This window comes from Lemur catta, chromosome 2 (genome assembly GCF_020740605.2).
Source record: "Lemur catta isolate mLemCat1 chromosome 2, mLemCat1.pri, whole genome shotgun sequence".
Classification (NCBI taxonomy): domain Eukaryota; kingdom Metazoa; phylum Chordata; class Mammalia; order Primates; family Lemuridae; genus Lemur; species Lemur catta.
The window spans coordinates 6,377,197-6,402,006 of record NC_059129.1 but is presented as its reverse complement, the minus strand read 5'-3'; the positions used below and the strand labels follow the sequence as shown (position 1 = coordinate 6,402,006).

General features: G+C 47.1%; 2 protein-coding genes across 8 annotated transcripts in view; one reads left to right on the top strand and one right to left on the bottom strand.

The window, feature by feature from the left end:
* Nucleotides 1-24,810, top strand: part of TMEM186 (transmembrane protein 186) — a 108,046-nt gene that overhangs the window by 21,946 nt on the left and 61,290 nt on the right. For all 7 annotated transcript variants that reach the window (XR_006733346.1, XR_006733342.1, XR_006733345.1 and 4 more), the window contains exon 3: nt 10,707-10,834. The gene's annotated coding sequence lies outside the window, so the exon portion shown is untranslated. The remainder of the gene's footprint in view (nt 1-10,706; nt 10,835-24,810) is intronic.
* Nucleotides 1-24,810, bottom strand: part of ABAT (4-aminobutyrate aminotransferase) — a 53,016-nt gene that overhangs the window by 8,294 nt on the left and 19,912 nt on the right. Inside the window, exons 2-9 of the mRNA XM_045542552.1 lie at nt 19,920-20,037; nt 15,493-15,590; nt 14,477-14,506; nt 12,544-12,661; nt 9,651-9,700; nt 1,502-1,582; nt 769-861; nt 249-311 (exon numbers count right to left, since the gene is read on the bottom strand). Of these exons, the coding sequence (XP_045398508.1) occupies nt 249-311; nt 769-861; nt 1,502-1,582; nt 9,651-9,700; nt 12,544-12,661; nt 14,477-14,506; nt 15,493-15,590; nt 19,920-19,989 (603 nt within the window). The 5' untranslated portion in view covers nt 19,990-20,037. The remainder of the gene's footprint in view (nt 1-248; nt 312-768; nt 862-1,501; nt 1,583-9,650; nt 9,701-12,543; nt 12,662-14,476; nt 14,507-15,492; nt 15,591-19,919; nt 20,038-24,810) is intronic.

Sequence of the window (24,810 nt, the reverse complement as noted above, 5' to 3'; positions counted from 1 at the left end):
GGCCCCAAGCAGATGGCCCAGCTGCCACCCTGGTGCACGCATTCCTGCTAATATCCTGGATTATTCCAGACCCGTCAAATTCAGGCAGTAGTTCTGGAAAACCACAGAAAGCCCACCAGGGAGCAGTCCACTCAGCCTTGACACCCAGGGAACAGACTCCCAAGTGGAAGCGTGTGGGGACCCCTCCGAATTCAGAGGGACAGCGTCAGCCCCTCAAACGCACACGATGGAAGCTCAGCTGCACGCACCTGGTTAATCATGCAGGTCTCCAGCTCCTCTTTGGAGAAGCCCCTCTGTCCCCTTTCCTTGCTCTGACAGAACAGAACAGAACAGAACAAAATGTCAGAGACGCTCTGGGGGGGACAGGGCTTCAACTCCCCACCCAAATCGATATTTAGTCTGGACAACGAGAAAGTACTTTCTCAGCAGTTGGTCTCATGTACCGAGGGTTACACATCTGTATTGAGGCATGAGACTGTTAACGGTGCTTGCAATGAAATAAATAGTTGAATACATAGGATGCATAATATTCTATCACCAACAAGTCAGATCTGTTGAGGTGGCTTATGTTATGCGAAGAAAAGTTAGAGTGATAGTCACGCTGTGTAGGTTTGATGGCAAAGCCTCGGCCCTCCCTGGATTTTAACCCTGGTTACTGAAAGTCTGATACTCCAGCCAGTCAGGATGAACAGTCGGACAAGAGGGTGTGTGTGTGTGTGTGTGTATGTGTGTGTATGTGTATGTGTGTGTTCATGCCTGAAACCTCACCCGGTACCACATGAAGATGGTCTTGAATGCATTTTCATTGGAGCAGGAGCCGCAGGCCATGGTGATGAGCTGCGACATCCCTTTGGGAGCCACCTGCAGTGAGGGAAACAGCTGTGAGCCCAGGCTTACCCAGACTCCGGCTTCCCAGGACTGGGGCTGTATTTCCACAGGGCAGGGGGAGCACGCCCTGGGGCCTGGAGTCTGGGGGAGGCAGAGGGAGGGCGAGAGGGAGCCAGGGATGTCCTGGAAACATCGGAAGGGGAGGGTGGACTCAGGCTTCTCCAGAGGCTGAAACCCCCAGGAAGGCCCCGCCCCTGAGGATGACAGAGAGGAAAGAGGCGAAAAAGCCCCATCTGTCCTTCATGACACAAGCGCTCTCTAGGACACCCACATCCCCCAGGTGGGAAGCTGAGGTTCCCGAAGACTTTCATCGTTACAACAGCTGCAGTCGAGAAGCTGGGGAAAGACTGAATAATACGTGCAAAGCTCCTGTCGTGGGACACATGAACTTCCTGCGTTCCCTTTGTCCTGTATACAAAGAATCCCTCATTCTTAAAAAGGAAAATTAAAAATACTCTTCATGGAAGAATAAGCACAAAGAGCTTGATTTCCGTAGCAACGCCCTATATCCTTCATTGTCATGGCTCTGGGTCCTCTCCTTCCCCGGCTGGTGGCACCATGTCTGAGGACAGCGGGGCTGCCACAGCAGCTGGATCGTTCCCTGGGAACTCACCGAGAGCAAGGACGACCGGAGCTTCTCCACAAAGTTCTCCGGAGGCAGTATTCCGAGGGCAGGTCTGTTGATGAATGTGCTCTGTAAAAGGCCAAGAGACAAATGGTGACTTCTCCGCCCGACCCAGCTCCTGCCCACTGATAATGCTTTGCACAGACCCCGTGTTCCACTAGGCTCTGAGTGGCACACAGGCAGATAGCGTTCTGCCCGTGTGGGAAACGAACGACAGGATTCCCTGAGATTTTAGAGAAATCCACTGTGATTGCTCTGGATTTTTAAAAAAAGTGTCAACTTCCTGGTTGTGATACCACAATTACACAAGATGCTACCGATTGGAAACTGAGTGAAGGGTACATGGGACCTCTTTATACTATTTTTGTAACTTATTGTGAATCTATAATTTTTCTTTAAAAAACAATAGAAGGGCTAAAAAAAAAACCCAAAAAATGTACACTAGCAGGTACCATTGAGGATGTAGAGCAAGTAGAACTCTCATTCGCAGCTGGGGGAAGGCAAAATGGTGCAGCCCCTTTGAAAGCAGCTTGGAAGCATCTCACAATGTTGACCTTTCACCCAGCAATCCACTCCCGGTGTTTGCCCAGGTGGAATGAAAGCACGTGTCCACACAAAGATGTGTGCGTGAATGTTTATAGTGGCTTCTGTTCTTATTTGCCAAAAACCGGAAACAGCCCAAATGTCCCTGCACTGGGGAAAGGAAAGACAAACCACAGTTCATGCACACAACGGGATGCTACTCAGGGACAAAAAGGAACCATCTACCTGTATACACAACAGCATGGAAGAACCTGAGTCATGACGCTGAGTGACAGAAGCCGAATCAAAGGGTTATATGCCGTATGGTTCCATTTCTATGACGGTCTGGAAAAGGCAATGCTATTGGGACAGAAAACAGCTCATCCTTGCCAGGGGCTGGAGTCGGATTAACTAAAGAGGCCTGGGGGACTATTTGGGGTGATAAACCCATTCTATCTGGGCTTTAAAAAAATTTATAGTAAAAAACACGTAAAATAAATAAAACTTACCATCTTAACCATTTCTAAGTGTACAGCTCAGTAGTGATAAGAACATCCCATTGTTGTGCATCCATCTCTAGAACTTTTTCATCATCCTGAATTGAAACTCTGCCCCCTTGAAACCACAGCTGCCCATTCTCACTCCCCCAGCCCCTGGCTACCCTCAGTCTGCTTCCTGTCTCTATGCGTTCAGCTATTCTACATACCTTATAAAAGTGCAATCATATAGTATTTGTCTTTTTGTGACAGGCTTATTTCCCTTCTCTTTAAGGCTAAATAATATTCCACTGTGTGGACAGACGGCGTCTTGTATAGCCACCCATTGTCGGCGGACAGGTGGGTTGCTGCCACCTGTTGGCCACTGTGAATAACACTACCGTGAACATGGGTGTGCAAACCTGTCTGGATTTCCACAGCGATTACATGACTATGCATTTGCTGAAACCTACAGAACTGAACACTAAAAAAGGTGGATTTTACTGCATGTAAACTGCACCTTAACTTTTTTCAAGAAATAAAGAAGAAAAAAGGCATAAGGAGACAGTGGCAGCTCTGGAATTTCTAAATAGACCGTGGGTCTGAGCAGGGGGGTGCTGGCTAAATATTCAGAGTAGACCGAGTGTGGAAAAAGCCATGTTAGAAAATTATAAGATTCTCTCTGTCAAAGTTTTTTTCTAATTTTGATGGATGTGGATCCAGAGAAATCATTTCCTCTGCAAGGAAATCAATAATGTGAGCTGGATACTAAATGGACACTCCTGCCCGACGCCCAGGGAGCGGGGGCCTGGTGGTGACGGAGACGGAGTTGCTTGTCCAAGCCTGGGCCAACCCTGCTGTGTGGCTGCCGGGCAGGAACTCGGGCCAAGGGAGCCTGCACCTCCAAATTTCAAAAGCAAAGAGGAATGTGGATTGCAGTGTGCATTAACTATAAAATGCTGGCCAAAATACCCTAAAACAGCCTCTGGCCTAGGGATAGTCCCACACTCCTGTAGCTGCATTCTTGAAGAAAACCATCCCTGTGCTGGCTCTAAAACACGGGCATGGTTGCTAGCTGCCCAAACAGCAGGGCAGTCGTCCCGAACCTCCGCTGACAGGCTTGCTACCATGTCCTCAAACACTTTCCTCAAAGCAAAGCCAGACAAGGAAAACAAACCATAAAAATCTAATCCAGGAAGGACACCTACAGTGGTAGAAGTTTCAACTATGCTGGTTGTTACTGTATCTTAAAAGCCTCACCGAATTTCATACTCTGATCTGGCTGTCTCATCTCCTGACCTTCTCTAAAGAAAGGACTTCAGATGTGGACAAAGGCTATGAATTTAATTATGTAGCAGTCTTTATAACAACAAATAGTAGAAATACAGTCAATGCCCAGTGTTCGGTTGAGTGAAGCAAGGCACATTAACTCAAGGTAATGTTACATGGCTACTAAAATGGTTTTTAAAAAAAGGTATAATCACGTGAAAAGGCTGAGATTACAGTGGATTTTTTTCTTCTTTTTATAAAAAACTAGTCAGGAAGGTTTGTACCCCCACGTCCATTGTTTAACTTATTTACTGAGTGCTATTATACAAACCGCTGCGCTGTATTTCTGGACAGTAAAGCGCATTCATTCACCTTGGAGTCATGTGTGCCGCACAATGACATCTTGGTCGAGTATGGACTACACATGCGATGGTCCCATAAGATCATAACGATGGTCGCATAACAAAACTGCCCACGAAGAACGATCTCTGTCGTTAAGCAACACATGACTGTGTTTCATTCCAGAGACCATTTAGGGGAGTGCAAAAGTGCTAGATTAGGAATTCAAACTATTAAGGGTAAGTCATTTAATGTTAATGAGCCTCAGGTATTTAGTCTTTAAAAGGAGTGATACCGCCACTGCTCTTCTAGCTCAGGCGATAGAGCTCAACCCTCTCTCTCTCTCAAAAAAAAAAAAAAAAAAAAAGGGAGAATAACACCGCTTGTCCCTCCTAGCTCACAGGGGTGCGACAGCCTCCTGGCCCCACAGAAGGATGAGGTGCGCCCAGAGAGGGTGGAACCATGAGCCCAGGAAGCCAGCGTGGGAAAGAAAGCATTGGTGGGCCTTGGGCACTGACTACATGGCAGGCATTGGGCAGGAACTTTACTTATCCTTATGACCTTGTCACCCTTTACCGATCAGAAGAACAAGTCATTGTACTAGAGGAGATAGATGCATTAAATTTAGTGGCAAAATGTGTCACACCAGTGAATTCAGAAAAGTTCAGCTCTGCAAGAGATAGAAGTGGAAGCTGCAGGGGGTTATTCTTGGGACTGCAGGAGGGAGGTGAGCCAGGGGCACAGCTGGGGGCTGCCCAGGAGCCCCAGGCCGTGCTAAGACTGGCCCCTCCAGTGTCTTGGTGATGAGAGCTCCCTTTCATGCTAATAAGAGACCTGAGCTAATGGGCTAAGAGCAGGACAGTCGCTGGAGGTCCAGCAGCAGCCCCAGGTGGCGACTGGGAAGAGGCGGGTAGGGGTCTGGGATGGGGATAAGCAATGGGCTCAGGAGGAAGTGGATTTGGGTTATAAAAAGGGATTGTACTTAATGCAGCGTGGCATCCTGGATCGGATCCTGGAACAACAAATGCCATTAGTGGGAAAACTGGTGAAATCTAAAAGCCTGCAGTGTGCCATGTCCCAACGTTCGTCTGTACAGATTGCTCTGACAGATGTACCTGGCGAGGTGAGATGCTGACACAGGGGATGGCTGGGGAAAGGTAGATGTGAGCTCTCCTTACAACTCATGTGCACATCCACGATTAGTCTAAACACCAACCTAGTTATAAAAGGGGGGAGGACAGTGCTGGGATTTGGGGACGTCTCGGGTACCTCTCTCTTGGACATAATTAATGTATGAATAATATGCTCAGTGCAAATCCAAACAGCCACATCACTGCACGGGGGAAACCCAAGGACGGAGAGGACCCAGACATCATTCTCCTCGTGGCTTGAGGACTTGGCTAGGACTGTTAGAAATTGTGGCAAATTCATTTCTGGTACTTTTTCTGCTTAGTGACCACCCAGGTGGGTCTAAGGATAAGTAGTGGGGGAAGTTAACTCTCCTCTTTGTAGAGCTGGGGAAACTGAGGACCACAGAGGTCAAGCAACTTGCCCCAAATCACACAGCTCAGGGGGGAGCGGGACCACAACTCAGACCCGGGCTTACTGGCTTCAGCTGCCATTCTCTGTCAGACACTCCAGGCAGCCTCCATGTGACAATTTAATGCTTGGCACAACTTGGAGACCTTGGCTCGCCTGTGGGGGTCTTTAGGGAGCATTTCCTTCTGCCTCCAAGCTGCTAGCGGGGCTCCTACGAAATCAGGCACATCATGAGAATTGAGTAGAAGCAAGCTGCCATCAGTGGCAGCAGGGAAGTGGCTCCCAGAGGGGCACAGGCGGGCTGGCTGGCAGCTTGACTGCCTATCTGGGCCCAGGAAAGATGTGGGGGGTGGTGTTCTTGCTCGACAAAGCGTGACATTAAGAACAGAAGATATCTGGGACATGGGGTAGTGGAATTAAATGAGGACAGGTTTCTAGAATCCTTGCCATCAGCTCGGCAGTCTTAAAGTACAGTGTGAAGCTTTGGTTTAAATGGCTGTGCAACCTTGGGCAAGTCACTTAACCTCTCTGAACTTTGGGGTCTTCATCTGCCAGGTGCTTGTAAGGAGCCCGGGGGATGACAAGGCATACAGAGGATGCAGGAGCTGGAAAGGTCCAGAGATGACAGGATGGCACGTGTCTTACCTGGCCAGGCCTGCTGTGCTACGAGCATTCATTGCAACGTGACTGGGCAAATGCCGTGCCCAGTAATTACTGCATAGCTTGGGGGCAATGTAATGCGATGGCCATGGTGACATACGGAATCATAACTGGAACGCACATATTACCTCCTGGGGACATGGTTTCATTGCTTGCAGTCACAGGAAGTAATTATGTTGGAGTTTCAGGGTGGTGCAAAAGGGTTGAAGCCACTTCTCAGGAGTTGGATGACCTGGGGGAACCTGCCCTGGCCGGGTAAAACACCATAACCACCACCTAAGCGCATCTCCAAGCCAAGAATGTGGAAGACCCAAGATGACAGTCCACAGCCCCCTAGCCTGCTGCCCGAGGTACCCTACTGAGAAGTTCCCTAAGACTCTGAGGGAACCCCTTTCACCAGACCCCCAACCCAAGTCCTCTGCAGAAAAACTCAGCATAGACGGGTGGAATATGGACTCCCCATCAAACCCCAGCTCCGAGAGCTGCGCCTGCGTGTGGTGAGAGGTGGGTGGGTTCCCTGGTAGGGTCGGGGTGGAGCCATCCCCTGAAATCAGAATCCCTGGGCCTGACATCACGTGCTGTTGGGGACGATTCTGCCTTCGGAGGCGGTTGACACTGCAAATGTGTCTGACATGTTTGTTGACACATTTTTTTTCAGCACCAACTGCCAAAGCATCTGGGATCTGCACAACGTTTCAAAACAAAGCCGTGCTTTGAATGTAAACATATCCGTGCAGGCTCCGGCCGCAAAGGGGCCCCGTCAGACATCTTCAGGGGGACGCTGGTTTCCTTGACAGCAGCCCCTGAACCTGTCTGCTAATTGGAGGCAAGAATGTCCCCAGGCCCCTCCCAGGCAGGGCACTCCTATTTATAAACAGGGAAATTTGTTTTTTTTTTTTTTTTTTCCCTATTATCTTCAACTCTGTTGGTAAAACAGAAGGAGAGTTTCAAGGCTAGGGATTCAGTTTCTGGTCAGGATTGGGCTCTGCTTCCTTCTGCCTTTCTTAGAATTCTTTTGTAAGTCACATTCTGAGTCGATGGAAATTGCCCCAGTGATACTCGGGGTTGGTGAGGATGTGGAGCACCTGGAACTCACACACAGCGGGCGGGAGTGGAAACAGCACGACCCATTTGGAAACCGTCTGGCAGCATCTGCTGGAGCTGAAAGTGAGCACACACTGTGGCCAGCAATTCCACTCCCAGCTTTGTATCCAACAGAAAAACATGTGTTCACCAAAAGACACACACTCCATGGTTCACAGCAGCCCACCTGCTCATCAACAGCAGAATGGACAGGCTGGGTGCAGTATATTCGCACAGTGGAATACTATAAAGCCATGAGACTAGCTGACCTGCAGCTACACACAATAAGGATGACAAGCACAGACACAATTTTGAGTTAAATAAGCCAAACAATATAAAGAGTACACACTTCGGAATTCCACTCATGTGGCCACAAACAACAGGAGAAATGCATCTATCTGTTCTCTAACAGGGGAGTGTGGTCTGCCAGATTTGGTTGGAGGAAATAGTAGCTGCGTGGGGATGTGATCTGAGTCCCTGTTACAATTCCTGCATTCTCATCGGGGGCAAAAAAATCTTACCCTGTTAACACACAAAGCACAGACTTCAGGACAACGCCGTACCTGTGTATCGAGGCTGCAATTATAGACTGCAAGAAGATGCTACACCCTCATTCCATCCCTGGGACCGTGAATATGTCACATGGCAAAAGGGCCTTTGCTGATGTATAATAATTAAGGTTCCTGATCTGTTAAGACAGGGAGAGTATTCTGCACTCCCAGTGCAACCACACGAGCCCTTGGTAGCAGACGTAGGAGAGGCAGACAGAGAAGGACTCAGCCGCTAGCTTGAAGGTGGATGGGCCACGTGGAAACAGAATGAAATGAATTTGCCAACAACCTAAATGTGCCCAAAGCAGATTCCGCCCCTGCCCCCCAGACCCTCCACCTAAGAGCCCAGGTTGGTCAACTCCTTGATTTCAGCTTTGAGAGGCCTTAACTCAACTCGGCCCACCAGGCTCTCAGCCCACAAAAACTGCGAGGCATCACTTGGGTGCTATTCTAACCATTAAGTTGTGGTCATTTGACCACGGTAGCAACAGAAAACTAATAGGGTGGTATTAAAATTTCATGATGAGGAACAATCAGGAAAATAATGTCATCCCCAGCTTCTTAAGGGGACAATGAAAAAAAAAATTTGAGTAACACCAGTTACATGGGAAAATTTGTTGAGTGGTGCCTTCAGGCTGTGTGCACATGTGCGTGTGCGCTGCACTTCAGCATAACTGCGCAGGGGCTTTGCACCACGCTCAGGGTAGAAACTGCAGTCTTCTACCAAAATGGTTGTCAACTGGGGTGAATGTACCCACTAGGGGACATTTGCCCATGGCTGTAGACAATTTTGGTTGTCACAACAGGGGGGTGGTGCTACTGGGATCTAGTGGGTAAAAGATGCTGCTAAACATCCTACAGCACACAGGCCAGGCCTTTGCAGTAAGGAATCATTTGGCTCCGAGTGTCAGAAGTACCGAGGTTGAGAACCGTAGTCTAGCAGGCATCCAACAACCATGTCCCTCACCGAGCACACAGGAGGGTGAAACAAAACAAAACAAACAAACAAAGAGCCATGTCCCCTTGCTGCTACTCCAGTCCTCCTCGGATCCCTCCCTGCTCTCTGCTCCTGCGTGCTGCTGCCCTCCCAGCTGCCCTGTTCGCCTGGCTGGGACCGGTCCTGGCTCTGTTAGACCTCCCCCTCCTTCAGCTCTCAGCTCAAACGTCACTTCCCTGGAAAGTCCTCCCTGCCCTCCACTCCCCAGTAGCTCAGCTCCTGTGGGTTTATTCCCAGCACCTCTACTGGCTGTGTGGTCCTGGGCAAATACTTAACCTCTCTGGGCCCCAGTTTCTGCATGTGCAAAATGGGGATAACAAGAGTGCCTGCTTAGAGACTTGTCAACATTACAGCTGTAAAGTGCCACACACAATATTGGGTACGTGTTATACTCTTAAACACTAACCATTATTACCATCATTATTTCATGCCCACACAGCAGTGCCTGTCTTATCTGTAGCATTTGATATGGTTGCCGCGCTCTATTTATGTGTGTGGTTGATCGACTGCCTCCATGGGGATGGGGACACTGTGTTTTCACCCACCAAGGCATTCCAAGTGTCTGTCACATAGTATGATCTCAATAAATACGTAGGGAATGAAAGAATAAATGAGTGGACTATTTCCAAAGGTTGCCCAAGAGATTTTGTGAATGGCTGTGAACACATGTGGTCTTTAGCCCGAGTAACCCGGAGACGTACCACATTCTGAGGCTGTTGGATGAGCTTCACCAGGGCAGGGTGGCTGTAACCTGGGGAGAGGAGGGAAGTGTTAGAGATCAGCATCACATCCAGGGGTACCCATGCCCCAGCCCTGCAACTCTCTTCACTCGGCAAAGGATCTTTTATCCTTTGCAGACAAAGAGAGATTCCTGGGCCCCACCCAAGGCCTCTGACTCAGAATCTCTCAGGGAGCAGCCCAGAAGCCGTCACCAAATTCTCTAGGACACTCTGATGCTTGCCCAGGTTTGAGCACTACTGGATTAGATAAACACAGAGGCGGTAAATGCAAGGTCAGGGCAATGTCAAGACTAGGGCTGGGGTGTGGATCACCGGGACAGTGTGAAGAGCTGCAAAGATGGTCCTGGCTTTCTCCAGGGCCCACTGGCTGAGTCCCTCAACAAATGTTTACTCAGGGGCTGAGCGAGTGATGCCACCTGCAACCTGCGGCCAGCATGCCTCACGCTGCCTTCATGCCCTTGCCTATTCCCCGAGGCCTTCTGTAATCACTGCGTGGGCTGGGGCTGACATTGCATGATAAGGCTTAGGACACGCTTTGATTCAGCAATTGCTCTCCTACCAATTTATCTTACAAATGTGTGTAAAGACCTATGTACATGGGTCTTAATTATGACACTCTAATAGGTCAAGACTTGAAAGCAATGTAATGCCCATCAGTAGCAAGGAAATAAACTAAGATTTACCCACATGATGAAAGCCTTCTAATGTGACTGTGCAGCTGTAGAAGAGGATGAGACATTTATTTGTGCTGAGTTAGAATAATATCTGATATCTGCTAAGTAGAAAGGGGGACATGGGAGATACACACACACACTTGTGTATGCACAGAATGTCCCTAGCAGAAACCAGTAAGGATGGTTGTCCCCGGGAGGAGAATTGGGGCTGTGACTCAGGCTTGGAAATGACACTGGTTCCCCCCACCTCATTAAAATTGAAAAAAATTTTTTTAAAAAGTTAATTTATAAGGCTTATTCTGTAGTCATATTAGATTTGAGTAAGATTGTTTTAATCTTCCAGGGCCTTTTTTGAAGACATGCTTTACAATTCACATGTTGGCTTCCTGGGCAAGAACTAAAACGTGTTGCCTATGAGAAAATCAGGAATCTTGGAGTAGGAAGTCAACTTTACAGAAAAACTCCCAGTCTGTAAGTATCACATTTTTTTCGTACACACCTTGTACCTAGTATGTATAAATGCATTTACTTTGAAAGGGACTTTGTATCACTATGGTCAGCAGCTGAATGCAGTGGGAACAATCTTTATGTTGCTGGCACAAGGCTCTGATCCTGGGGCCTGAGCTGCTGCCACAGTAAGAGATTAGCAAGTGTAGACAGGTACTAAAGACCCAGCACTGGCTGGGTGCGGTGGCTCACGCCTGTAACCCTAGCACTCTGGGGGGCTGAGGCAGGAGGATCGCTAGCCCATGAGTTTAAGGTTGCAGTCAGCAAAGATGATGCTACTGCACTCCAGCTGGTGGGATAGAGTGAGATACTGTCTCAAAAAACAAAACCAAAAACAAAAACAAAAACCGAAAGAAAGAAACACCTTCACAAAGACTACAAATATGAAATAAGGGGAGATAGGGTTTTGCGAATCTTTGAATCCGAAATGCCCTTCAGAGGCAGAGGCATTCCTGAATGATGGAGTTCCCCAAAAGAATGAGTCACGTGCCTACTGTCTGATTGCATCTTAATGGAAAGAAACAGGTTTGAGGCAATGTGCTGGGGGACATAGAGGAGGAGGAGGCACCAGGGCTGGGTCAGGGAAGGCCCCAGGCTGCTCCGAGGGCCGGGTGGGGGTGAGAGCGAGGGGAGCAAGGACGCCTTGTCTCCTCTGCGACAGAGGAGCCAGCATCATCTGTGAAGGGACAGGCTTCAGGCCGCCAGATGCAGCCAGGAATCTATCAACCAAAGAAGCATTAACCATCCAGGCTGCAAATAACAGCTACCTGCGTTTCCTTGTCAGCTCTGTCTACCACAGCCCCGTCCGTGCGCCCTTTTACACAGTGAGTCGCGCTCTGCATGGCTGGGAGGTGAGCCCGGGAGGCAGATGCTGTTGGCGTCCCACCGAGGTCACTTTTACCAGGCGGGTCATCACCCGTCTCCCAGCTGCCGCGTGTGTTGGCTGATAACGGCTGCAGCTGCCTCGCATAGGGAAAACTGCCCTTGGCCACAGGAGGCCGCTTTGCCTAGGAGATTACTCACACCTTTGCCTCTGGCAGCTGGTGGGCGATGGCTGGCTGGCACAGGGGTTCCAGAAAGCCGGCCCCTTTCCCTCTGTCTGGAACCAAGTCTGGGTGCAATTCATACTGCAGAGCCGCTGTGCGGTCAGGCCGAGGACAGTCTCTAGCTGATACTTCATCCTTTTTATCTTCTTCCCTCTGCCCTAGACTGTTTCCTTCCTCCCTTTTTTCCTGATGGCTCTCCCCAGTAAACAACTTTCACAAGACTCCCTGACTCAGGCTCTTTCCAGGAAACCCAACCTAAGACACATAAATTGTGGACACTGCGGTCACACAGACTTGGGTCCACATCCTGGCTGAGTCCTCTGCAAGCTACTCAACCTCTCCAAGCTTTCTTTACTTATCTGCAAAATGGGCGTGTTAATACACACTACCGTGTAAGGTTTTGGGGAGGAGGAAACGAGAGAAGACATGTAATGTGCCTCATAATAAATATACCCTCCACACATTACTTGTTCTTCTCCCTACCCCTGGATGAAGTGTCTGGGAGGAGCATCTAAAGCTGGGACGGCCACAACTATGAGAGAGAGAGAGAGACAGAGAGAGAGAGACAGAGAGAGGGAGAGAGACAGAGAGAGATATTACACTCAAGGCTGCGTTGCCAGCTCTTACCTATGGGGACAGAGGAGATCTGGGAATACAGGTCCAGCATCCGGTTACCATCCACATCGACCAGGTAGTTGCCTCGGCTCTCTTCATAATTGCAGAAAAAATGCACGGCCTCTGCGTTCTTGGGGAGAGGAGAGACTGACTCAGGCTTGCTACAACTCCCTGCATTCTCAGTCTTTCAGGATTAAGCTTGATTGGTGAAGTAAACCATGTCCTGCCCATTCTGTGGACGTGTGGGAGTGTCTGTAGGCGCTGGCAATGTTATACTTCTAGCTCTGGGGTCATGACATGGGTGGTTTGTTTTATAATAGTCCATTAAGCTGTGATTTTATAGTTCACAAACTTTTCTATGTACGTTTTATATATCAGAACAGAAAAGGTTGAGATATAGATCTGAAGTAGATTCTGTAAGTTAAGCTATATGGTCATTACCTGTGGGGTACAATGGACATTACTTGGGTGATGGGTACACTGAAAGCACAGATTCCACCACTGTACAATATATACATGTAACTGAATTCAATTTGTACACCCTAAACCTGTTTTTTTTTAACAATAATATATATGGTAAGCCTTACAGCAACCACTAAGGAAACTAAAAATATGTAGTAGTTGTTAAAGAAATATAAATGTTACACTGGAAAATATTCACCTAATGCAAAATAAAAACCAGTAAAAGAGAAACAAAAGACACACAAGATATACAGAGACCAAAAAGTAAAATGGCAGTGTGAACACAACTGTATCAATAACAACATGAACTGTGAATGGGTTCCAATCAAAAGCCAGAGATTCTCTGACTGGATAAAAAGAACCAACTATGTGCTTGCTCAGCAGACGTACTTTGGATTCAAGAATATAAACAGGTTGAAAATAAAAGGATGGAAAATGGGCCGGGCGCGGTGGCTCACACCTGTAATCTTAGCACTCTGGGAGGCCGAGGCGGGCGGATCGTTTGAGCTCAGGAGTTCCAGACCAGCCTGAGCAAGAGTGAGACCCCATCTCTACTAAAAAAATAGAAAAAAATTAGCTGGACAACTAAAAATATATAGAAAAATTATCTGGGCATGGTGGTGCATGCCTGTAGTCCCACCTACTTAGGAGGCTGAAGGCAGAAGGATTGCTTAAGCCCAGGAGTTTGAGGTTGCTGTGAGCTAGGCTGACGCCACGGCACTCTAGCCCAGGCAACAGAGTAAGACTCTGTCTCAAAAAAAAAATAAATAAATAAGAAAATGGTTTCTGATGCACACAGCAAGCATGAGAGAGCTGGAAGGGTTTATACTAGTATCAGACAAAACAGACTATAAAATGAAACTACTAGAGATAACAAGACATTATATAATGATAAAAGGATCAGTCCAGAAGACAGGACAATTGTAAACATATTTGCACCTAACAACAGAGCCCCAAACTATAGAAACAAAAAGGGACAGAGTTAAAGAGAGAAATAGCTGTGCAATAACAGTTGGAGACTTCAACACCTGGCATTCAATGATGAACTGGAAAACTGGGCAGAAGATTAGCAAGGAAATAGAAGACTTGAACAACGCTCTAAAAGCAATCAGCCAACAAACATCCACACACTCTTCAAGTACACATGGAACATTCTCTAGGCTGGACTGTATGCTAGGCCATCAAAAAAGGCTCAATAAATTTAACAGGATTGAAATCACACAAAATGTGTTTGCTAACCACAGTGGAATGAAACCAGAAATCAATCACAGAAAGAAATTTTGGAGATTTAAAAAAATGTGAAAATTAACACATAAATCACCAATGGGTCAAAGAAAAAACTGCAAGGGAAATTAGAAAAAAGCATTTAGAACAAGAGTCAACTACATTTTTTTTTTAAAGAGCCAGAACAGAGGAAGCATCTGTCCCTCAGCTAAATTGTAATAAAGGAACAACAGAAGGATGTTACCGCACCACCACTTACCTGAATCATATTCAGCTGTTTCATTAACTCCTGCCGGCGAGAAGAACAAAAGCATTACAGCAAGTACACACTCTTGCCAAACAGCTTAAAATCATTCATGTATTCCCAAGTCTTGGCATTTTTTCTCTCTTGCCAATAAATTAATAGTTTCTTGGTCAACAATATTGCACATATTTTAAAAATTACTTAATATAAACAGTTGACAGGAAACTATTCCATTACACAGCTAAATTACCAGTACAACAGACTGGATATTTAGACACCTGGAACTTAATAATATAAAATATTTAGCAAAAAAATTAAGCTGAAGGCATTTATGTCCCTAAAAAGATAGGTTCTCTTTTCTATTTAGAAAAATAAAAAGACTTTAACACCCATTAGGAATATAAAACACTGAAAATGTTAATTTGCATATCACAGAACCATTTATAATTACAATCCAATCGCTTCATAAACCACTTGTAAAATTCTATACAGACACTGGGGATTAGAAACTAGTCGCTTTGATAATACAAATATTTCAGCTCCAAAAATAAGTCAATGTAAAATATGCTTTAGCAATTATATTTCCATATAAAAACATGGAATAATATTAATGACATCAATATTAAATGTTATTCCATAATTTTACTATGGTTAAATTAAAATCCACCCCTACAATGGAAATTTGCTTGAAGAAAGTCTCCCCTTTTGTTAGCAAAACACTATCTAAAGTAACTATGAATACAATCATTTACAATACTACAAAGATTTCTGGATTTATAAAACAGTTGCAATGACAAAACTGAGGTTTTTGTGGTTGTCTGTTATACAGCATTATTGTGGCAACAGATAACTGATACATTTGCTTTGTGAACCCTTCTTTGATTTCCTACAGCAGAATGGCCTAGTTTTTAACATATCGGATCTCTAGTAGTGAACTCTCTGCAAGCAGCTAACAATACATGCTGTGTTCTCCTCTGCTAAGCCCCTTTATCCCTTTTCCAAAGCACACCACTCAGGGGTCCTCCACTCACCTGAGATCTAGGCCCTGGCACTTCTGTCTTCATCAGAGGCCCATCATAATCAAACTCAATATCCACTTTGGCTGCAGCTTGACTGATCTGTCTGGATCCTGCAGTAAACAGAGACAGTGAGAACCCCTGGTGATGGCAGATAGGAGGATTCTGCCCTAACAGATGCCCACTGTCCCTAACAGAGGTGGTGCCAGGACCTCAACCCCATCCCGGCCAGACCACCCAAAAACACTGCTCTGGACAGACCTGGGCACTACAAGGACACTGCAGATTTAAAAAATAGGAAAACCCAGTGTCAGCGAAGTTACAGGCAAACAGGCACACTCCTGTTTTATTGGTGTGAGTATAAGCTGATGCTGACCTCCTAGTCCTTTCTACTGAGCAATTTTGTTATTTAGGATTCTTCCTAAGAAAATAATAAGAGCCGTGTACAAAGATGTAGGTCAAAAATATTCATTATAGTAGTGTCTATGTAAGAGCAAAGTGCAAACAACCTAAATGCCTACCACTGGAGGGTAGCTAAGTAGAATATGACACGGTCAGCCATCTCATGGAATATTATACAACCATTGTTTTGAGATCAAAATTTTGAATATTTATGGACATGGGAAGATGCCCATGGTGTTATCATGTGAAAGATCAGATTGTAGAAATTATTTAAATGTTGTAAAAAGTTAATCTATATGCCAGTGTATACAAAGACCTGAGTTTCACAACATGAGCCACCGCACACAGCCTATTTTCTTGGATCTGTTATATCAAGTCACCCGAGCAGATGTCCAGTGTGCATCGAGCATTTAGGGTGAACATACCAAGAATTATCCTGAGCGATTTATATGGCTTACCTCATTTAAATCTTATAGCCCCCATGAGGTAAATGTTATCATTCTCTTATTACAGAAGACAATGAGGCTCAGAGAGGTTAATTAATTTGCCCAAGATCACACAGCTAGCAAGTGGTTCAACTAGAAATTTGCCCACCCAACCTCTTCCCTAGATCCTGTGAATGTGCCTGATGCTATCTTTGATCTCATCTAGTGCTGGCCTTTGAAAGGAACATTTGCAGCAAAACAACTCGATTCCCCTAAAGCCAAGTTATTATCAAAAGAACAGAGATGCAGAAAAAAAAAAGATGGAATGATCTAGCATTTTCATTCAAGAATAAAATATAGCACACCCAGAAGGCCAGGGTGTGTCATTGACACAGAAGACTGGACACAGTGGGTAAACCATCATGGTCATGGCCTTCATGGCCACACCAATCCAGAGTCTATTTTTAACTCCAAACTATAAAGCAGACAGCAAACATTTTTAATGTCCTCTTGATGTTTACACCATTCCCAAACAGCAAAGATAGTCACGTTCCCAAACAGCAAAGATTCCTTAGGTGAGCCTGACTGAAGTCAACGTAAAGCTCAACTGGAGTTGTCTGCCCTGATTTTCTGTAAAAGAGAAAAATCTGATCTGCCCCTGTGACTGTCCTTCCCATTTATGTTTGATAACATGCTCATTAAGGAAGAGACCAATAAGCAACATGGAAAAAAAAACACTTTCAATTTTCTATCCAGAGATAACCATTTTGATGTCTAGTCTCCCAGTCTCTTACTTTATTTACCAACATAAGATTATAATTCAGGGGTGCGTGAAAGATGCCATTGGGAACATTATCTCGGGCCATTGTCTGTCATGTTTAATAGCTTCATAGTGACTTGATGGGTGGATGTACCTCGGGGACATGGGCGTGGTAGCACTGCATGCCTTCCGTGTTGGGCACCTGCTCTTGCTCTGAAGAAGCAGTTGCCACTTGTGAGCTGCCCCTCGAAGGGGTCCACACATCAAGAAACGGAGAGTAGCCTCTGGCCAACAGCCCCTAAGGAACTGAATCCAGCTACAGCCACGTGAGTGACCTTGGAAGTGGGTCCTCCAATCCACAAGTTGAGCCTTCAGATGAGACCATAGCCCCAGCTAAGAGCTCAACTGCACCCTCGTGACAGACCTGGAGCCAGAGAACCCAGCCATCCCTGGTTTCCTACTCCCAGAAACTGAGAGATAACAAATGTATTGTCTTAAGCTGCTGCATTTGGGGCCATTTGTTATGTGGCAACAGATAACCAATACAATGGCACAGGTCCTGGAGCCAGGCTGGCCTCACCCAATGCCTAGCTCAGCCAATGGTCAGCTCTGTTACTGTGGAAAGTTTATTAATTTCTCTGGGTCTCAGTTTTCTTTACCTTATGGTACAGAAGGTGTTGAGGACTAAATGGGTTAAAAATAAGCACTTAACCATCATTTCTAAGCCATTCCCCTGTTGCTACTTATATTCGATATGCCAAACTGGTAAGCCAAAAGAAAAAATCACCGTATGGTTGTCTAAATCTGGCCACAAGTGTGCCAAAAAAGATCCAGCTCCAGCCAAGAAAATAGAGAGGAAAGGAACTCTGTGATTTAGCCATTTCCTTTTCTTTCTTTCTCTTTTTTTTTTCCATCATGCTTCTATTTCCATGCTTGCAAAATGTGAGTTAGGATACTTCCCACCTTCGTAAAACATAAACAAAGTGCTTTCACTTCCGATGCAAGTAATTTGTGAAATAGGAAGGATACTATTATTATCTCCACTTTTCTTTCAAGAAAACTGAGGCTGGAGACATTGTCTCTTGGAGGGGCTCACGTGGCCAACAGGAGGTGAAGCCAGTAGCCTAACTGTATGAGTCTTAATCTACTGCTCTTTGCATGTTGTCTGTTGGGAGGGCTCAGATGTCCTTCACAATGACCTTCAAAGATGGTGCCAGGTGTGCCTCCAGGCTCGTGCTCTACAAGAGCCACGTCTCCTTCACTGGTCCATCCTTGGCACCCAGCACAGCACTTGGCACGTGGCAGGTGCTCAACAGCATTCGCTAGGGAACGAACGCATCTTCCATGCCAAGGACTCTCTCTGACTTGGAACTCACCATTCTTGCATCTTTCCGGTTCTGGTTTATTTTAGCCTAATTACAAGTAAACACCGATATGCTTCTCTTATAAACAAAACAAAAACAAAACCCCCAAAGCTGTTCCTGACTCCTCAACACTATCAAGGTCAAGAAGAATACGACTGAGAAACTGTCACAGACCAGAGACCAGGGAAACGTGACAAGTAAACACAATGAATCCTGGGACAGAAAAAGACATTAAGGGAAAACTAGTGAAATCTGAATAGAAGCCAGGAGTTTGGTTACTAGTACCAGTAAGCCTGGGTCAGTTTCTTAGTTTTGACTAATGCATCCTGGTGACAGTGAGATGTTAACAATGGAGGAAAACTGGGGCGTGCCATATGGGGTCTCTCTGTACTATCTTTGCAACTTCTCACTAAATCTAAAATTATTCCAAAATAAAATGTTTATTTTAAAATAAAGCCTGGGAGTGGGAAAACACTCCTACTCTTTATCCCACCCAGGACATAAACACCATAATTCAACATGCAAGACAAGGACATGGCTAGCAGTTTGTCTTCAGAAGGCAGACTTTTCCAAGAGTAAGGGGACACCACGGTGACAAGCTCGGGGGCTCTGAGAGAGCCAGGGACAGAGTGGCAGGTCATTGGTCTTTCTGAGCCTATTTCATGGGCAGGCCAGAGCCGGGACTGCTCATGTCTCTGTAGGAGGCCAATCTCGGGGTATCTGTGGGGAGGCTTCTGTTACCCACTCTCTCTCCCAGAACCACATGGGGGGACATCGAGGGGGCCTCAGAACTCAGCATTTGGAGCCAGACAGGCTTGCATTCAAGGGGCTGTGTGATCTTGGGCAGATAACTTTTGCTTCTCCGAGACTCAGTTTTCTCACCTGTAAAATGGTATTCACTTGGGCCTCCCTTGTGGGACTAGGGCAGGGAAGTCTCCCTGAGGTCATGTGATCAGGGCTCCCTTGGCTATGCTGCCTGAGAGGCGCAGCACAATGAGTCCACCTGAGAGAGTCCCCAGGAAGGAGCCAGTGGGTGGCCAGTAGGTGTGGGGTATGGAGGCGAGGGGCGGGGCATTCTTGGGACAGTACCTCCTGACAGTGCCCGTGAAGCACAGTTGGCCTTTAGGTCAATTACAGAGACTGTTGTTGGCAGTGACCCCAGCTGTGTGTTTTCTCCAACAGTTTCTGTGAGGATGGCCTGGGCCCTGCGGGCTGCAGAGGCCGCCACCTACCCACAGGCAGAGTGGCTCTGGGATGGATCAGCTCCCTTCCCTCTGCAGAGCTGTCCACCAAGGACTAGAGCACATGGCAGAGATGGGCAATGGGATGGGGGTGACCATGGTGACAGTTTTATGGGGGACAGTGGCACAGCTCCAGAGGCACTGGTGGGCTGGTTCCTTTATCCCCAAGGACTCTTCCAGCCCAGGAATCCCCAGTCTGGATTGTGTCTCCCATCGGGACCTGTTCTTGCCAAGACCCCCTGGGGCTTACCTGGCACCAGCAGGCGGGAGTCGTGCTGGAAGCGGCAGGCCAGCTGCCGGGCGAGCAGCATAGAGGCCATGACCCACCACTTCCTTCAGGCACTGGAGACCCCTCCCTCGCTGCCGCCCTGAAAGAGACCAGAAACACAGACTCAGGCCCACGAAGACCACTCTCCACCTGGCCAAGTGTCCCTCCCCCCACCATTTCCCCACCTAACAGAGAAGATTCTTTGACATCAAATCCTGGCTTTTATGCTGAATATAAAAAGAGTGTATTCAACCAAAGAGTATATTGTAACAAACATACACGTTAAATCACATGCATTTTCAAGTAACCTTTACCGCCCCCCAGATAGGACTGTCACACCCATTTAAATGGGAAAAACAGAGAAAGGGACAGAGTGGATGTGAGATCCCCCTGGAAGTGAGAACCAGCCTGTGCTCTCTAGGATGGAAGGACTCAGATGGGAGGAACTTCACGGCAAACATCATGGCAGCCACTCAATGTGGGAAGCCGGGGTGCTCTCTGCTCTGTTCTCCCATGGAATACAGTCACTAGGCTGTCCGGGGAATCCGCAGCAGCCAGTGGGGTACCTGGCGGCCCACTCCAGGGGTGCAGAGCCCAGGCACCACCAAGCATCCCTGTCTGCTCAGGACTGCGAGGTTCCAGGATGTGGAACTTTCCATTTTGAAACCAGGACGGTCCCAGGCAAATTGGGATGGCACCTTCCACAAGCCCAGTGAATCCGGGTCCTCAGCTCCCACCTCGCACGTGTGTTCATCCTGTCAAGCCTCTTCTGTATCTTGCTCTCAAGTCCCTGGGCCCTGGCGCCTGCTGACATTTGTCTTGTGGTCCTGGGGTGCCCCCCACCCAACATTTAGGATGCCATTGCCTTCATCCAGGGGACAGATGATGGCAACTTAGACCAGAGCGGGTTAGGGACTTGCCCCCAAGCAGGGATACACCGGGACCCAAGCTTTATGTTCTAAAGCCCAAGCTCAGGTGCCAGCTCCATCCGCAACACACATATCTTTACTCTCTATGATGGTGCACATGACAGACATCACTAGTCGATCACAACTCTTTTTTCCCCTCAGAGCCTGAAAGAGGTCATAAAATCTTTCGGCTCACTGTTGTAGTCAATCCACATTGATTAGCACTGACACGTGATGTGATGTTTATTCCAACACCACAGAGAACCCAGAAGATTAGCTTCTTCCCTTAAGTTGGGTCTGGGTGCTGCTCATGGTGTAGAGGCAGTATGAGGAAGTCAGTGGAACGAGTGAGTTCTAGACCTGTCTTTCTGTAACATTAAGCAATAACTGCAGCAGCATCATCACCATCTGTTCCTCTGGGCCAGGTGCATTATGCAACTTATCTCATTTAATGCTTTTAGGAAGCTGAGGCAGGAACCATTACTATCCCCCATGTTGCCTTGAGGAAACTGAGGCAGGCTACTAGAATGTTAGCCCTGTAAGGAGAAGATACTAATCGTGGTCTCTTTCTCCATTCATCACCAGCATTTACACACAGTGCCTGGTGCATGACAGGGGCACAATATTATCTACTGAGTGAATGAATGAAGCAGGTGGAGGTTGAGTGACAACCTTGGGGGCCACAGAGCCTGCAGCCCGCAGGGATTCAAACGCAGGTCTGCACAATCAGAGTGTGTCCCGATTCCACACACCCTTCTCTGCGCCTCTCTCTCCCCATCTTCAAAAGAAGAGGGCCGATTCCCTAATTCTCTTTTTAAGTAACCAATTCAGTGCCTTTTAGTACATTTGCAATGTTGTGCGGCCACCACCCCTATCTAGTTCCAGAACTTTAATCACAGGCAAAATAGTCATGATTCCATTCTGCCTTGCACAGAATTCGTTGTTGACACTGAACTTGAATATTTTTATATACATATCTTGCTGGGTTATTTTAAGAAATTATTCACATGATGGGTAAAGCAGCCCAGTACATTAAATTCTCCCATTTTCCCCTTCATCGTCCTCTGCCACTAAATTATGAGCTTCAGAAAGAGACAGTGTTTCATCCGACTTAGTTTCTCCTAAGAGAAATGATACCGTGCCTCTCCTGTAGCAGGCAACTAATTAACTTTTGTTGATTGAATTAGTGGGCGAGAGGGAGTGGATGAATGACATTAGCTCTTCTGATTGTTTGAGATACATTGTGTTAAGAATTAATGTCTTACAGATATTAGGTTTTGTTATAAGGTCAATTTCAACTGCAGGCCACCAAAATGCCAGCACGCTATATATTCCAATGTGACATTTTGTAATTGAAAGCATGTGGGTGTGGCTCTCACTTTCCCAGAGTATTCAAATGCTATTGTTTGAGTTCTCCTACTTGCATTTTCAAAAACACATTTAATGGAAATTGAATTGTGTGACATCTTAGTGTTCCCATTTGAAACAAATGGTTTTATGGGAGAGACAGCAACTGCTCTCTCTACTTAGTTATCGTGTTGCTAAATTAACAGGCTAGCATTGAGTTGAGTATGTTGCAATAGATTAAAAAAAAAATCCATTGAGTTATTAAGAGAAGAGTTTGGTTTCTCAGTTAATTTATAGTCATGGTTTCGGAGCCCAGTTTCTCAAAAAAATTTCTCCTGGTGAAAAGCAATACAATTTATTCTCTGAACTATGTCATTTTATTCATCAAGCCCAGTATCTACTACAGGGAGGTGTTTTGTTAGCAGCTGAATTAATTGATGCGTTACAGTGAGTAAAGGTAGTGGTTTTGGGATCGGATAGTCCCAGGCAAGCCTGTGACTGAGGCCAAATACCATGACCTCTCTGAGCTTCCATGTCCTCATCTCTGGAAGGGGACATACACTGACCCAGGCACTGGGGGAGCCCAGGGGGTGGGCTGAGAGCTACTTTTAACTGCCATAAGGGGTGGACAGTGGACCCTGCACATGGTCACAGATCTGCATGGTCCTCAAATCCACTAGAAGTGTAGGTCAAACTTCCCAGAGATACAGAGAGAAAGAAGCCTGTGGGGGGCCTCCTGCTTCCACCCAGCATCTTCCCAGTCTTTGCATCCTCCAAAAGGATCACACCCCTAGACTAGCCATCCCTGGCTAGTCATTTAACTGCTGTGTGACCTCAGGCACATTAAGTAACCTCTCTGGTCCTCAGTTTCCTCATCTGTAAAATGGGGATAATACCAACTGAACCTACTTCATGGGCTAGCAGAGGGTGAACCAAGACCTGGGACTTGGGTCCCTGCTGTATCCCCAGCTCCAGAGCAGCTCCTGGCTGCAGACGGTCATTGAATGAAAGTAAACGCCCAACAGGCATCCTAGGAAGATACTGTCTGGCTCATCTTTCCACTGTGCTGCTGCCCAGGTCCTGTGAACACAAACTCTTTGCACACATCACTGGCTAGAAATGGACCCCCCATACCTCTTTGGGGCCCCAAATATGCTCCCTCTCATTCTCCTATCTGCCCTCGGGACCAAGACAAAAAGTGCTGGCAGGCGCTCGGGACATTCCTTTCCTGCCTGCAGCCCCAGCCGTTGGCTTTTCTGCAGACTCAATGGGACACAAAGACACACTCTGCCAAGTGCACCTCCGTTGTCAAGGCCAGGGGTCGCCATGGCAACCCATAAAGCCAGAGGCCTGGGCTGCCACAGATGGGGCTAACAGGGCCCCATTCACAGGGCGAGAGTGCAGGGACAGAAGGCTTTATCTCAGATCCGGCTTCCCTCCGCCAGCTCCAAAGCCTCTCCTGGCTGTCCCCGAGGGTGGGCCCCGACCCTCCCTTCCTCCCTCCCTGCAGGCAGGATTCCTATAACCTCTTCTTGGGGGGCACTGTACAATCATCAGTGACTTGTCTAAGGAGACAGGAACGCTGTTCTTGGAAACATGCAAGTGTCGACTCCTAAGAAAGCCTGGAAGGTGAAGTTGAGGAAGTAACATGGGCCAGAAATTGGGTCTAAATCATGGCTGGGCCATATATTAGAGCTTGATGTCTCTGGGCAATTGGTCAACTCAGCAGGGTCTCAGTTTCCTCATCTGTAAAATAGGAAGAATGAAACCTATCTGTGAGGTCACATGGCACTCAGTTGGGTTAGGGCCAACTGAAGAATGTACACAGGATATAGAAGCGATGGTTCGTTGGAGGTCATTTTCTGTTTCTGAAGAGCTCTCTAACCTGGTAGGGAAGGCATTTCCACTATGGCCCCGACGCGCTGGGGAAGACTCTTTGCACATGCAGTGGCTCTGCTACGAGCCACAGCATCTGGGTTCCACGAGAGAGAAGTTGGCCTCCCTCAGCCTCTGCCACCCTCATGCCCCTGTCTCAGAGTCCCCCCGCCCCGCCCCTGCCCAGGCTCCCATCAGCAAGGATTAGGTGAAGTTAAATCAGGAAAGCAGTGAGCATGAACACATCGTTGCTCGCAGGCAGGTAGTCACCCAGCCTGCGAAAAAAAAAGTAGAGAGGAAGAGGAACAGAGAAGGCTTCAAATTCAAGGCCTCGGAATGTGAGAAACAGAGGGCCTTGGTTGCTGGGGTAGGAAATATGCGGAAAGAAATGTCTGCAGAAAGATGAGCTAGTTTTGAAATTCTGCTCCTACGAGGAAGGAGGAGTGGCAGAGTGGAATTTGGCCTAGGAAGGATGCTCATGCCCACCCTGAAGAAGGTACCCAGGCCAAAGCCCCAAAAGGTCCAGCTTTTAAAATCTGTTTGTCCAGGTCCATAAATGTTTGCTCAGCACCTATGCTAAGCCCTGGAGATACCTCTGTAAACAAGGACACGTGCTGCTCCCTGTCCTATGGGACTTCATGTTCCAACGGGGAGGACGGAGGAGACACACTTCCCATTCAGAGAAAACAAACCACTTTTAAGGCCTCCTGGAACTGCTAAGTACCCAAATATTTCAGCGTATA